General features: G+C 48.0%; 1 protein-coding gene across 3 annotated transcripts in view; it reads right to left on the bottom strand.

Annotated features, from left to right (window-relative positions):
* Positions 1 to 1491: 1491 nt before the first annotated feature.
* GCNT2 (glucosaminyl (N-acetyl) transferase 2 (I blood group)) overlaps positions 1492 to 13837 on the bottom strand; it is a 68978-nt gene continuing 56632 nt past the window's right edge. For all 3 annotated transcript variants that reach the window (XM_058667968.1, XM_058667971.1, XM_058667959.1), the window contains exons 2-3: positions 7879 to 7971; positions 1492 to 2119 (exon numbers count right to left, since the gene is read on the bottom strand). In XM_058667968.1, coding sequence (XP_058523951.1) covers positions 1929 to 2119; positions 7879 to 7971 — 284 coding nt within the window. In that variant the 3' untranslated portion in view covers positions 1492 to 1928. The remainder of the gene's footprint in view (positions 2120 to 7878; positions 7972 to 13837) is intronic.

Below are 13837 nucleotides of genomic sequence, written 5' to 3' on the forward strand. Positions count from 1 at the left end.
AATCCCTCATGCTAGTGGGAAAATCCAGTGTAATATGTTTTTTCTTATGTGCTGTCGCTTACATCGTAGGTTCAAAAGACACAGAGTGCAGACTTCAGTGTTGACCTTGGCTGTGCTCCATACGGGTCAACCCCTCACTGCCCGGTACAACACCATGCTTTTTTTTTTTTTTTTCAGTAGCTGGAGAAAAGGTTCTACTTCAAAGCCATTCCCTTTTAAATAGGATTAAAACATTCAACAGATAAAATCGCAGGAAAAAAAAAAACAAGAAATGTATTAATTTAGGATCTCATCAGTCACAGTCATTGGTTTTCATGAGAGCAATAAATAAATATTCCACAAGCCAGTGGATGTGAGCAATACCTCAGCAGACTTCACATCTCCCGGAGGCGGCGGGACTTCTCAATAACACTGGGCCCATTCCTCACACCTGCCCATTTAGGGACACTAAGTATGGCTGGACTCCCCCTCCTCTCTGCAGTCCATCTCGGGAAATGAATGGAGTGGAGCGGGGAAGAGAATCCCTGGCCCCCCTTGTGGAGACCTCATTTGCCCACATTCCCGTGCCCCTCTTGGCCTCAGCAGCTTCACCGGCAAAGCGAGGGTGATGACGTGAGCGAGCCCTCGGGAGTGTGGTGGGGTTCCCAGGAAAGGAACAGACAGCACCGCCCATGGGACTTCCCTCTGCTCCCTCCCCTTCGATCCCACTTGGTAACTACTGAGCTACTTGGCCTGAAATCACCATATACAATGTAGAAATAATCACAATACAACTTGTTCCTGATTGTGCTGCACGCAACGACTCTGCAAGACGTTCCCTGACAGGCTCTCCAATTTTGACATCATCGCAAAAATAGAAGTTCTGTTTTGCTACCTGTCTCAGCATCACTCCGGCACCTACCAGACAGTGGATGGGTGTAGGAGTGTATGACGGGTGGATGGAGGAGTGGCTGGGTAGACAGGTGGAAGCGGGCGGGGAGATAGCTGACAGACACTTGCTTAGAAATGAAGGCACTTCCAGGGTCAGCCAAGTCCCTTGGGGGACATAGCAGTGTGTGGGTATCAGCCTTGTAGGAGAGAACCCATAATTTTGCAAGTCACGTCGCACCGGGGCTAGGGATAGCGGGTGGGGAATTCTAGCTGCCGGGAGTGGTTTAGTCTGAGGGGCTTCGGCCGCCATCCTGGATTTGTGCAATGACACCTCTGCCAGAGATGTCTTTTTGCAAGGACTTTGAGGTTGACATGGAGAATCAGCACAGTCCGGCAAAGGCAGGGAGACATGCTGTTTTCCGATGTCCTTCTGCTGGGGCAGCAGGCAGTGGGGTCTAACGCATGGATGGGCTTGTGTTACGACTTTCCACCACATGCAGAACTCTGGACAGGGGCAGTCGGAAACGCCACTGTTGGAACTCAAGCCGATTTTACAATTCCAGGAGCTTCAGCTTTAACAAGATGGATGAGTTGCCCAGAAGAGCTGTCTGGACACGAGCAGAGAGGGGAGAAAGTACAGCTGCCACTCCCAATGCCCGAGTCCTCTATCAGCAAGCCTGGTTGAGAGGTGACAATGTATTATAAGAGACTTCCTTTTTTTTTTTCTTCGAAGAACTCAAATTCTTACTTTCCTAAATACTATTACCTACTCTTCGTTTTCATTAGAACATGTTCATAGGACGATCGGGTGCAAAGATATGACAGCATTTAAATTTAACGTTGATCAAAAGAACAGCGTCCTCTCGTAGAGTTAGCAAGAAAACTGTCAGACTGGCTAAGGTGCCAGGATAGCTCGATTCAGCCACCCTGCAGTGTATTTCAGAGCGTCTCAGCGCACAGTTCAAGTCCAGTTACCGAGCCAGGCCCTGAAGCCGCTCATACAATCTAGGCACGAAAGCTACATCTGCAACTTCCCCTCCATCTCGAGCTGTTGTGGGTCAGAAATACCAGCTGGGCTGTACTGCGGTTTCGCTCTGATTGAGGGCTCTTTCGCGAAGCCTCAGTTCCAGGCATTCCACGGTGAGAGGGTATGTGTTGAGCTCAAACTTGTTGGCAAACAGGCTTGGCGAACTCATCAGCCACTTCAAGTCTCCATTTCCGTAGATGCAGATGCCGTGTACGTAGTGGCCTGCAGGGGACAGAACAAGCGACACGGTGAAGGCAGCCTTGGGCTCAGAACTGGGGCCACACTTGCACACACTTGCCGCCTGTGCCGAGTGTTACGAGGTTCCAATGAGACACCAGCCATGTCAACCCACAGGGACATGAAACTCCACGAGGACAGCAGGTACCGGACAATAGAATACAATGAGACTTAAATGATACGAAACAGTAACAAGGAGCTGTCATAAGCCAGCTGCTCAGGGGAGGAGCGCCTGACTCCGTTGATGTGATCATGGGGGGTGAATCAGCAGATGAAAGTTTCTGTGACTCTGCCTTTGAAATCAACAGATAAAAAAAATTTTTTTTAAACATTTATTTTTATTGGAAAGTCAGATTGGATATAGAGAAGATAACAGACAGAAAGATGTTCCATCCACTGGTTCACTCCCCAAGTGGTTGCAACGGCTGGAGCTAAGCCAATCTGAAGCCAGGAGCCAGAGGCAAGGAGCCAGGAGCTTCTTCTGGGTCTCCCACATGGGTGCAGGGTCCCAAGGATTTGGGCCGTCCTCAACTGCTTTCCCAGGCCACAAGCAGGGAGTTGGATCATAGCGGAGCAGCCGGGACTTGAACCATCCCCTCATATGTTTGCCAGTATTACAGGTAGTGGCTTAACTTATCACAACACTGACTCCCAACTCCTCCTCTTTTTAGTTTAGTGTATGTATCACCAGCTGACAGAGTTCAGATTCCTGGCTTCAGCTTGGTCTAACCAAGGCTATTGTGCCACTTGGGAAATGAGTCAGCAATGCAAGATCTCTCTCTCCTCTTTCAATGTCATCCTGTCTTTCAAACAAACAAATCTTTAAAATAGAAAATACTATTCTGTTAATTATCTTTCCAGACAGCTGTGTCATCTTGCTCCCCAAACCGTTTTGTCTGCTTCTGCATTCTCTGTGTAGAACAACGCCTGGCAGATGTTAGGTTACAGATGGGCAGGTGTCACCTCCAGGGCTGGCGGGGACGAATGCCGTGTCAGAGAGTGGCCTGGGATAGACTGGAAGAAACGCCTGTGGAAAAGTCGGGAAGTGGCAGTTTTCTGCTAGAATACGACGTTTTGTTGGAAATAGGTTAGAAACAAGAATGAGTGAAAGTTGGAACTATTTTCCAGTGGGACAACTTTTGGTCAACTAGCTTAGACTAAAGGGCTGGGTGTTTCAAGCATGTTAACCTCAAAGATTTTTTTTTTTTCCCAATGAAGAATCAAATGATGATCTGAACATGCTTAAATTTGTGAGGTACATTCGAAACCAAGAGACAACAGCAATAGCTGGAAGCTTGTTCGAGAGAAGGCGGTGATGAGCGGCCCTCGGACATCTGCTGGCTACTGTAGCATCGCCAAGAGGAAGCACGAGCCAGGATTACATTAAGTTAATGACTGGCGGATAGCTGGCAAGCAAAGAGACTCGAAGATAGGATGCAGGCTTTAAACATTTTAATATATGACTACTTCTTAACAGTAAGTCTTAGTCGCAAAATTAGTTTGAGGGAGTGAGGATTATTTGTTTGTTTGTTTATTTTATGTGAAAGACGGAGTTAAAGGGAAGAGGGGGAGAAAGATCCTCTATCCGTTGGTTCACTCCTCAAGTGGCTCCAACGGCCCAATGTCTCAAGCCAGAAGCCCAGAGTTTCCTCCATATCTCACACTTGAGAGCAGGGACCCAGGGGCCTGGGGCATCTTTGGCTGCTTTCCAGGGACATCAACAGAGAGTTGGATTGGAAGTAGAGCAAAGGGACTCACACTGGTACCCATATGGGATGTGGTGCTGCAGGCAGAGGCTGCAACAATGGTGGCCCTGACTGCAGGCTCATCAGGACTTAACGAAACGCCTAGGGTTTATCCAGTGATTCTCTTATTTAAATGCATGTATTTCAGAGGGAGAGAAAGAGTGAGTGAGTCTGAAATAGCTAGGGATCAACTGGGCTAGACTGGGAATTCAATGTAGGTCTCCCACGGGATAACAGGAACTCAATTACCACTGTCTGCCCTGACCTGCAGGAGCAAAAAACGGAAATGAGAAGATGGAATTGCACAGGAAGCCCAGGCACTCTGCTAATCCCAATTCAAACAAACAAAAACATTTCAAACAACAACATGGTTTGGGCGTACGGAATATAACGCTGCACAGACCGTCAAAACCCTCAGCTCCCTGGGTACACTTATATTCTGTTCTAGAAAGAAAAGGTGGAGCAATATATTGTATGGAAACTGGCAGCAGAATGAAGAGATTACAATCAGAAATGAGGCCTCCAGGTTCTAGCCCATTCTAAGTGCCAAGAGGACTGATGAAGGACGTACGTACTGAAACGGCTTTGGAACAAATGCTAGTGAACGTCGCACTGCGTTGGCATGCAGTATTCTACCTATGAATCATTTGCTTTTACCTATACAATGGTTTGGAGAATTTTAATGTATTTAACCGCATACAGATATCAAATGTGCACTGGCATGATAGATGTCAGGGAAATGAGACATTCATCCGAGAGGAGCAAGCTTTGAATATCGGCTCCTGGCTAAGACTAGCTGTCATGGCTCCCCCACATGTCATGCGAACACTAAGGGTTTCTGCAAAAATGCAAACTCATTGGAGCAGGTATTTGGTGCAGTGGTTGAGAATGTCCATTCTTAGCTCTGCTTGCAATCTAGCTTCCTGCTTTGCATACCCTGGAGGCAGCAAGTGATGGCCCAAGTACTTGAGTCATTATCATCCACTCCAGAACCCGGATGCAGTCCCAGGCTCCTGACTTTTTATTTTAGTGTGAGCTAGTCCTGAGCTAGACCTGTCTGTCGAGCTCATTTGGACAGTAAACCACCCTACAGATGATTTCTCTTGGTTTTTCCACCTTCCAAGTCAATAAAAAAATAGAATTTTCAAGCTAGGCAAGCCTGTCTAGTCCATACCTTCTCTACTGGGGTAGATGTGGGTACAGGTAAGGCCATGACCCTGGGGTTGAACTCCCCTGCGGGGGAGAACTTCTGTGGTGGGGAAGCCTGAGCTGTAAGGTGGTAATGTCATGTGGGTCCCTGTGTGCACAGGGTTAACCTCAGGTTTAAGAGTGGTGAGCAGGTGGAAGGCAGGTCAGAGGGCAAGTGCACGGGACAGTGGCAGACAGGAAGGATGTGGGGAAGGTGACATGCCAACAGCGGGCTTGGCGTGAGGTCCGAGGGGCCCAAAAAGCCAAGAACAGTCTCCTCTGCCATCCTTCCACAGGGAGGTCAGGCCAGCATGGAGGAGGAGGCAGAGGTGCTGCCTTCTGAGGGACATGTGGGCCAGTGAAGGCAACCATAAGGCACACGCTGAAACCTCCGTGCAGGGATGCAAGGACACGGCCTTGCACAGGGGAGGGCGCTAGCTGGACACTGACTCACCGGTGGAGGATCTCAGGGAAGCAGCACTGTGATGTGCTCCTGAAACCTCAGGTGTACAGAAGACCAACTAATAAGCGAAACCCTACATGGAGTGGAAGACAGAGCCTTGTGAGCAGAGGGAGAAAGCCAAAGCATACACATTATTGTCTCATTCATTCCATTGGGTGCATCTTTATTTATTAAGATTTATTTACTTATTTGAGGGCCCGGCAGCATGGCCTAGTGGCTAAGGTCCTCACCTTGAACGCGCCGGGATCCCATATGGGTCCCGGTTCTAATCCCGGCAGCTCCACTTCCCATCCAGCTCCCTGCTTGTGGCCTGGGAAAGCAGTCGAGGACAGCCCAAAGCCTTGGGACCCTGCACCCGTGTGGGAGACCTGAAGGAAGTTCCTGGCTCCTGGCTTCATAGCGGCATAGCACCGGCCATTGCGCTCACTTGGGGAGTGAATCATCGAACGGAAGATCTTCCTCTCTATCTCTCCTCTGTCTCTATATATCCGACTTTGTAACAAAAATAAATACATCTTTTTTTAAAAAAAGATTTATTTACTTATTTGAAAGGCACCATGACAGGCAGAGACAGAGAAAAGAAGTCTTAAGAACTGGCTTATTCCCCAGATAGCGACCCTAGCTGGAGCTGGGCCGAACCAGAGTTAGGAGCCTGAAATTCCCCCTGGGTTACCCAAATGGGTGGCAGGGGCCCAGTGGCTTGTGTCATCCACTACTGCCCCAGGCACATGAGCAGAGGCTCCATGGAAGAGTGAAGCAGCTGGGATTCAAAGTGCTATTCAGGTATGAGATGCCATTATCATAGGCAGTGGTTTAACTCACAGCACCAAAATGCCAGCCTACTGGGTAAACACTTAGTGCAGGCTGACTTGCTGTAACTCCAAATTTACATGTTAAATCCTAATACTGGGCCCAGCACAGTAGCTTAGTTGCTAGAGTCCTCGGCCTTGCATGTGCCGGGATCCCACATGGGCGCCAGTTACTAGTCCCGGCAGCTCCACTTCCCATCCAGCTCCCTGCTTGTGGCCTGGGAAAGCAGTTGAGGGCGGCCCAAAGCCTTGAGACCCTGCACCTGTGAGGGAGACCTGGAGAAGGTTCCAGGTTCCCAGCTTCAGATAGTCACAGCTCTGGCCATTGCAGTCACTTGCGGAGTGAATCATCGGATGAAAGATCTTCCTCTCTGTCTCTCCTCCTCTCTGTATATCTGGCTTTCCAATTAAAAACATAATAATAAATCTTTTTTTAAAAATCCTAACACTGGTACTTCAAAAGGGAGAGAGAATCTTTAAAAGGTAATTCAGTCAGAAACTAAGCTGGGTGATTGGACAAGACAGTCACTTGCAACCCAAGGGAGCGTCCTCAGAAGGACTTTGTGCTGCTGACACCTTGACCTTGGATTCCCAGCCTCCAGAACTGGCAGAGCCGTTTGAGCTGCCCTGTCTGTGCTGCTTGCTTGTGCTGGACGGACTCATCACCGGCTGCCCGCTGAGTGCTGGGCAGTGCTCTGTGTGGAGCGGATGTTATGTCAGAACTCCCTGAGGTTCTGTAGAAGTGGAAGTGACGTCATAGCTTCTGGTTCACGTCCTCCTGCAGAATACGCTCCTCTCACTAGCCACCTTTGGGGGAGCTGATTGGTGGTGCTCCAGAGTGGAAACACACCATCTCTTCCTTTAATGGGAGCAGCAGGAGGAAGAGATGCTAAGAAAGCTGGAACTAGTGGTGGGGAGTGGGCCTTGTGCTCTGGGTACTGCTGAACACATTGTGTCTCATCCTGAACCCGATTCCAGCTCTTTTACTTTGTTTTAAACTAGACTTTTTTTTTAAAGATTGATTTATTCTTATTGGAAAGGCAGACCAAATTTATGGTGAGGGGAGACAAAGATCTTTTCCACCTGCTGGTTCATTCCCTAGGTGCCAGTAATGGCTGTTTCCTACCGATGTGGACCATAGGAGAAGGGGGTGATGGCTCTAGTTACTGGATCCTGGCTACCTACATGGCAAACCTGGACTAACGTCCCAGCTCCTGGGCATCGCCTCCCCACCCCATCGCAGGGATTGTGGGCATGTGGCCTGGCACATGGAAGCTTTTTTCTCTTTTCTGAGAGTGAGCGAGTGCAGAAACCAGCAAGAAGAGAGTATAGTTACAATTTGAACTTCTATCGACATCTCCCTTGGTGATTACTGGCGAAACAAGGGTGAGATATTTGGTAAGCGTGCCAGACTACCTATTTGCCTGTCTGTTAGCAGATGAGCAGTTCTGCATCTGGGAGAACCCCAACAGGCCACGACTGCATCGATGCCATCGGTGACAAGCAGTCTGGCCTAAAAGCATGTAAGCAAGGGCTCACCATGACAGCCTCCGTGCTGGTCCTCCATGTCATTCCACTTCACCGCCCTGAGGTTCCCGGTCCACGAGGCATTGGGCATGGAGCCAGGGACATCTGAAACGTTGACAAAGAAGAAACACAGAGATGAGAACCACAGGGGAAGGGCCCCAGCTCCACCAGGGCGGCCTCCAGCGCTAACGACTTCCTGTCACATTCACACAGACCTACACATGGTTTGTTTCTTCCAGTTAATCTGATTGAAATCATGAGTGGCTGACTCGTTATTTAATTAGCATAACAATATCTAGGTCAAGTAATATGTGATCACAATTCCAATCAGTAATCTAGTATCTGATCAGGAGTTAGTTCTTAGTACAAGGGACTTCAAACAGTTGGTGGAAGGGATACGTGGCATCACAAAGCAGGTAAAACTGATTGGAGTGCCTACATCCCATTCCCGAGCACTGGTCCAAGCCCCAACTCCGTGGCTTCTGATCCAGCTTCCAGCTGATGGGCCTGGGAAGGCACCAGATGATGGCCCAAGTCCCTGGGCCTCTGGCACCCTTGTGCTAGACCAGGATAGAGTTCTGGTGCCTGGCTCTGGCTTGGTTCAGCCCCAGCTGAAAACGGCATTATCATCATCATCATTCTCTCTGTGTGTCATTCTGCCAAATAAATTTTTATAAAGGTTGATTGAAAGACAAAATCAAAATAAGCTGTTTGGTGCAAACATTTCTGAAATCATACATATGGCTTTTCCACACTACACATTTTTCATGAACTTTTAAAAAAACCCTGGCATACATGAACTTTTGAAAGGGTGTTTGTATGAAATGTAGTACTTTGAAATACAACACACTTGGGCCCGGCGGCGTGGCCTAGCAGCTAAAGTCCTGCCTTGAAAGCCCCGGGATCCCATATGGGCGCCAGTTACTAGTCCCGGCAGCTCCACTTCCCATCCAGCTCCCTGCTTGTGGCCTGGGAAAGCAGTTGAGGACGGCCCAAAGCATTGGGACACTGCACCCGCGTGGGAGACCCGGAAGAGGTTCCAGGTTCCCGGCATCGGATTGGCACGCAGCGGCCCGTTGCGGCTCACTTAGGGAGTGAATCATCGGACGGAAGATCTTCCTCTCTGTCTCTCCTCCTCTGTGTATATCTGGCTGTAATAAAATGAATAAATCTTTAAAAAAAAAAAAAAGAAAGAAATACAACACACTTAGCTGTTGTCTTGGCTTTCCCTGCTGCTCAGTGAGGGTGGGACGCTTCGGAGCTCTGGATGCTTTGGGCTGGCTAATCCTTGGATCTGGGGGCCTGGTACAAGGTTTGGCAGCAACTCTAGCCTGTACCCACCACCTGCTAGAAGAGCCTTCTTCCCAGTGTGACAACCAAAGTATCTGCCAGCATTGTCCAAGGCACATGAATGAACAAAGCACTGTGTCTGAGAAACACCGAGCTAGCTCTCATCAGCTCAACCCATTCTGAAGAGTCACAAAGACTGAAAGGGTTGATTTCACCACCTAGGGGAGTTATACCCCAAGATAAGAATATACAAATCATGACTGGAACAGGAGCATGGCAGCCCCTGCTGAGCTATGGGGGACACATTCCAAGGCCCTCCCAAGGGATGGATGTAACTGCAGAGAATTCAACCTCATGCCTGTTATGTTTTTCCTATACAGCAAACCTATGATAAAGTTTAATTTATAAGTTAGACACAGCAAGAGTTGAACAACAGTAAATAACAATGAAATGGGACAGTTCTGATAATGTACAGTGGTAAAACATAAGGGAGGGTCCGCCGTGATGATTCAGTGGCTAAATTCACGCCTTGCAAGTGCTGGGATCCCATCTGGATGCCAGTTCATGTCCCAACTGCTCCACTTCTACTCCAGCTCCATGCTTGTGGCTTGGGAAAGCAGTAGAGGATGACCTAAAGCCATGCATCTGCGTGGCAGACCCAGAAGAAACTCCTGGCTCCTCAGCTCCAGCCATTGCAGCCACTTGGGAAATGAACCAGTGGACAGAATATCTCTGTCTCTCCTTCTCTCCGTAAATGTGATCTGCTTTTCCAATAACAACAATAAGGTAGGTGAATGTGGTCTGTCTCTCAAAATACCTTGTATCTTTTCATTTCTTCACCTAAAGGCATCTCCTTACAGCCTCTCCTTGGCATCTTTCAATTGCTAACATTACTGCTCCTGTGCTTTGGGGCCATTATTAACTATGATACTGATGACCTGTACACACACACTGAGACACCATGACAGTCAACCTGATAATCAAAGTCACTACTAAGTGCCTAACGTGAGGGTAGTATATACACACAGATGCCTGTGCAAAAGGATGCTTTATATCCCGAGGGATGGAGCAGCACAGGTGCCAAGATTGGGCTGCTCAGCAAGTTGTGCAACTGAAAACGTAGGAAGCGCTTATTTCTGCAATTTTCCCTTTAATATTTTCAGATTTTGGAGTTGACTTTGGCTATGTGAACCTTTAGAAAGGTTAAGTATGGATGGGTAAAGGGGAACCGCTGTTTGTGGGAAGACCATGCAACCCAAAGGAAATCTGCTTCTAATGTTAGTTAGAAATTCACCCTGGTGTTTGAAAGGTGCTGAAGGAACAGGAAGCACCTGCGGAATGGAATGTAGCAGCAAGCCCGCCTTGGATGCTGCCAGTATGTGACACTACAACGTGCTGACTTTATGGAAAGAAGTCCCAGGCCGAGGCCGGCTACCCAGGCTGACACCACTGGGTAGGAGAACCCTTTGTCTGGGAGAAGAGGGCAGAGGGAGCAGAAACAGTGGGGAGAAGTGGCCACCATGCCTATACAAACCCCAGCCTGCCTCTACACTGCTCCCACGGTCTCCAATCCCTCCAAAGAGACGCTAAGCCCTTCTGCTGGATGTGCGACCTCATGAAACCTCGTTATCTGTTCACTGGTACCCTGTCTCATGACTGAAAGTCTTCCCTCACAGGAAGACGAGAGTCTGTATTTCGGTCCCCCACGCCAACACTCTCAAGCCCAGCTGAGGCCCAGCGCCCTGATGGGACACACACTGGCTTAGGCATCGAGGAACTTTGTTCTGACCCCAGCATTGCCTCAGTAAATCAGCTGGGTACTCCTGGGTGTCATTAAACACTTCCCAACCTCATCTCTCAAACCAAGTAGGTAGATTACATCAGTGGTCTTTCATTTACACAGCAGCCCGCTGTGAACAAGTTTCCATCCCCTCCGACACACAAAAAACCCAAAGTTTCACAAATACTTAGTCTCATCACCTATAATGTGTTTGTTTCTCAGTTTTCTAAGTTCAGTTTCATTTTTAGAGGTTTAGTGACAAGCTGTGTATGAAGTGTGGCAGGTGTTTGGCCCAGAGGGGAAGGCCCTCCTTGGGGGGGGGTCTCTGCGTCCTCCATTGGAATGCCTGGGTTTGCATCCCAGCTCTGCTTCTGATTTCCGCTCCCAGCGACTGCACGCAATGGGTGGCAGTGAGTGAGTGATGGCTCAGTTTCTCAGACCCCTGCCACTTCCCCAGAAGACCTGGAGTGAGTTTCAGGCTGTTGTGGGCGTTTGGGGAGTGAACTCACACATAAAAGGTCTTTGTCTCTCTGTCCTTCAAATGAATGACAGTAATACATTTTTGTGAAAAGGATTAAAGTGATTTCTGTTCCTGCTAACGGAGCACATTTGCTATTTGAAACATACCACTTCTGGTTCTAGCTGTTGTTGCAAGGCCTCTCCTTCGGGGCTGTCAGGGGAGCCATGGGATATGGGAGTTACCCTCAGGTCACAAGGATCCTCAGAAGAGCCAATTTTTCATTATTCCAAAAATGAGGTAAAAAAGAAGCTGCCAACATTATCAGAGAAAACATTTTAAAACTACAAAACCCAATTCCCTCATTTGCTCTTCCTAGGTTTATGTAAGCAAAACGTTTGAGATAAAGTTTACACAGCAACTAGGAATGTTTTCCTTGGAGCTCAGCTTTTATTAAACATGTAAGTCCATTTGTTAAATAAATGAACATGAAATGCAAGCTGTATTTAAATTCTCTTAGCTTCCTCCATATTGCTCTTACTGATTTGGTTTTACTTTGGGAGGTCTGTATGTGGTAACAAGTTCCAGCAACTGTTTATGATGTAAGCTCAGATAAACAAGATTTTTTAAAAGAATTATTTATTGGGCTTGGTGCGGTAGTCTAGTGGCTCAAGTCCTTGCCTTGAATCCCATATAGCCGCTGGTTCTAATCCCAGCAACTCCACTTGCCATCCAGCTCCTTCCTTCTGGCCTGGGAAAGCAGTCGGCTCAAAGCCTTGGAACCCTGCACCCATGTGGGAAACCCAGAAGAGGCTCTGGGCTCCTGGCTTTGGATTGGCTCAACTCCAGCTGTTGTGGCAGCTGGAGGAGTGAATCAGCAGGTGGAAGATCTTCCTCTTTGTAGATCTGACTTTCCAATTAAAAAAAAAAAAAAGAGTAAAAATGTAAAAGAATAAATGTATTCGTTTGAAAGGTACAAGTAACGAGGAGTGAAAGAGGTATCTTCCACCTGCTGGCCCACTCTGGTAATGGCTGCAGCGGTTAAGGCAGGGGCGGCCTGAAGCCTGGTGTCTGGAACTCCATCTGTGTGTCCTGTGTGGGTGGCAGGGGCCCAAGCTCGTGGGCCATCACCTGCTGCTTTCCCAGAAGCAGACCCTGGGATTCAAAGGGGCATTCAGATACAGATGGAGGCATTGCATAACCCCAAGTACAGGGCTGGTCCCAGCAATTTTGTTCTCAACCGTCATTAAGTGAAACATGGATTGTGCAGCGTTGTTTCTGTCCTTCTAATGGCAGGGCTGTAAATTGGCACAATTGTAGAACATCCATTTGGACACCCATAGGGAAAAAGCACCATGACTGACAATTCCCCTTGTTCCTTTAATTAAACATTCTCAAGATCAGATAAAGCAACCATTTTTAAAAGTCAGATTCCTATAATAAAGATGTTCGTAAAGGCACTATTATACATATAACCAATAACACAGATAAGGGGTTTTTAAGACTTATTGTTTATTTCTTAATTGGAAAGGCAGATACACACAGAGAGAAGGAGACAGAGAGAAAGATCTTCCATGTGCTGGTTTATGCCCCAAGAGGCCGTCACGGCTGGAGCTGAGATGAGCTGATCTGAAGCCAGGAGCTTCCTCCAGGTCTCCCATGCAGGTGCAGGGTCCCAAGGCTTTGGGCCGTCCTCAACTGGAGTGGGGTAGAGTAGGAAGAGCATCCTATGTTCTCCAGGGTGTTTAGCAGGGTCCCTGGTCTTAACCCAGTAGCAGTATCCCAATCCCATCTGTGAGAACAAGAATATATTCCGGATATTCCCAAATATTCCTTGAGCATAACATAACCTCTGGTTGAAATTAACTAATCTAGGGCTCGGCAGCGTGGCCTAGTGGCTAAGGTCCTTGCCTTGGTCCCATATGGCCGCTGGTTCTTATCCCGGCAGCTCCACTTCCTCTCTATCTCTCCTCCTCTCAGTATATCTGACTTTGTAATAAAAATAATAAAAAAAAAATTAACTAATCTAAAGTTAAGAGTATGAAATTATATACTCTTCCTTAAAAAATTATTTATTTTTATTGGAAAGTCAAATTTTTAGAGAGAAAGATCTTTCATCCACTGGTTCACTCCTCCAAAACGTCGCAAATACCGGAGCTGAGCTGACCTGAAGCCAGGAGCCAGGAGCTTCTCCCAGGTCTGACTTGAAGCCAGGAGCCAGGAGTTTCTCCCAGGTCTCCCATGCGGGTGCAGGGTCCCAAGGCCTTGGGCCATCCTCTATTGCTTTCCCAGGCCACAAGCAGGGAGCTGGATGGGAAGTGGAGCACCTGGGAGATGCCCCGGCATCAATATGGGACGCTGGCCATTGTAGACAGAGGATTAGCAAGTTGAGCCCTAGCGCTGGCCCAGAAATTATACACTGTTAAGCCACGAACAAATAATGG

This window comes from Ochotona princeps, chromosome 1 (assembly GCF_030435755.1).
Source record: "Ochotona princeps isolate mOchPri1 chromosome 1, mOchPri1.hap1, whole genome shotgun sequence".
NCBI classification, from domain to species: Eukaryota; Metazoa; Chordata; class Mammalia; order Lagomorpha; family Ochotonidae; genus Ochotona; species Ochotona princeps.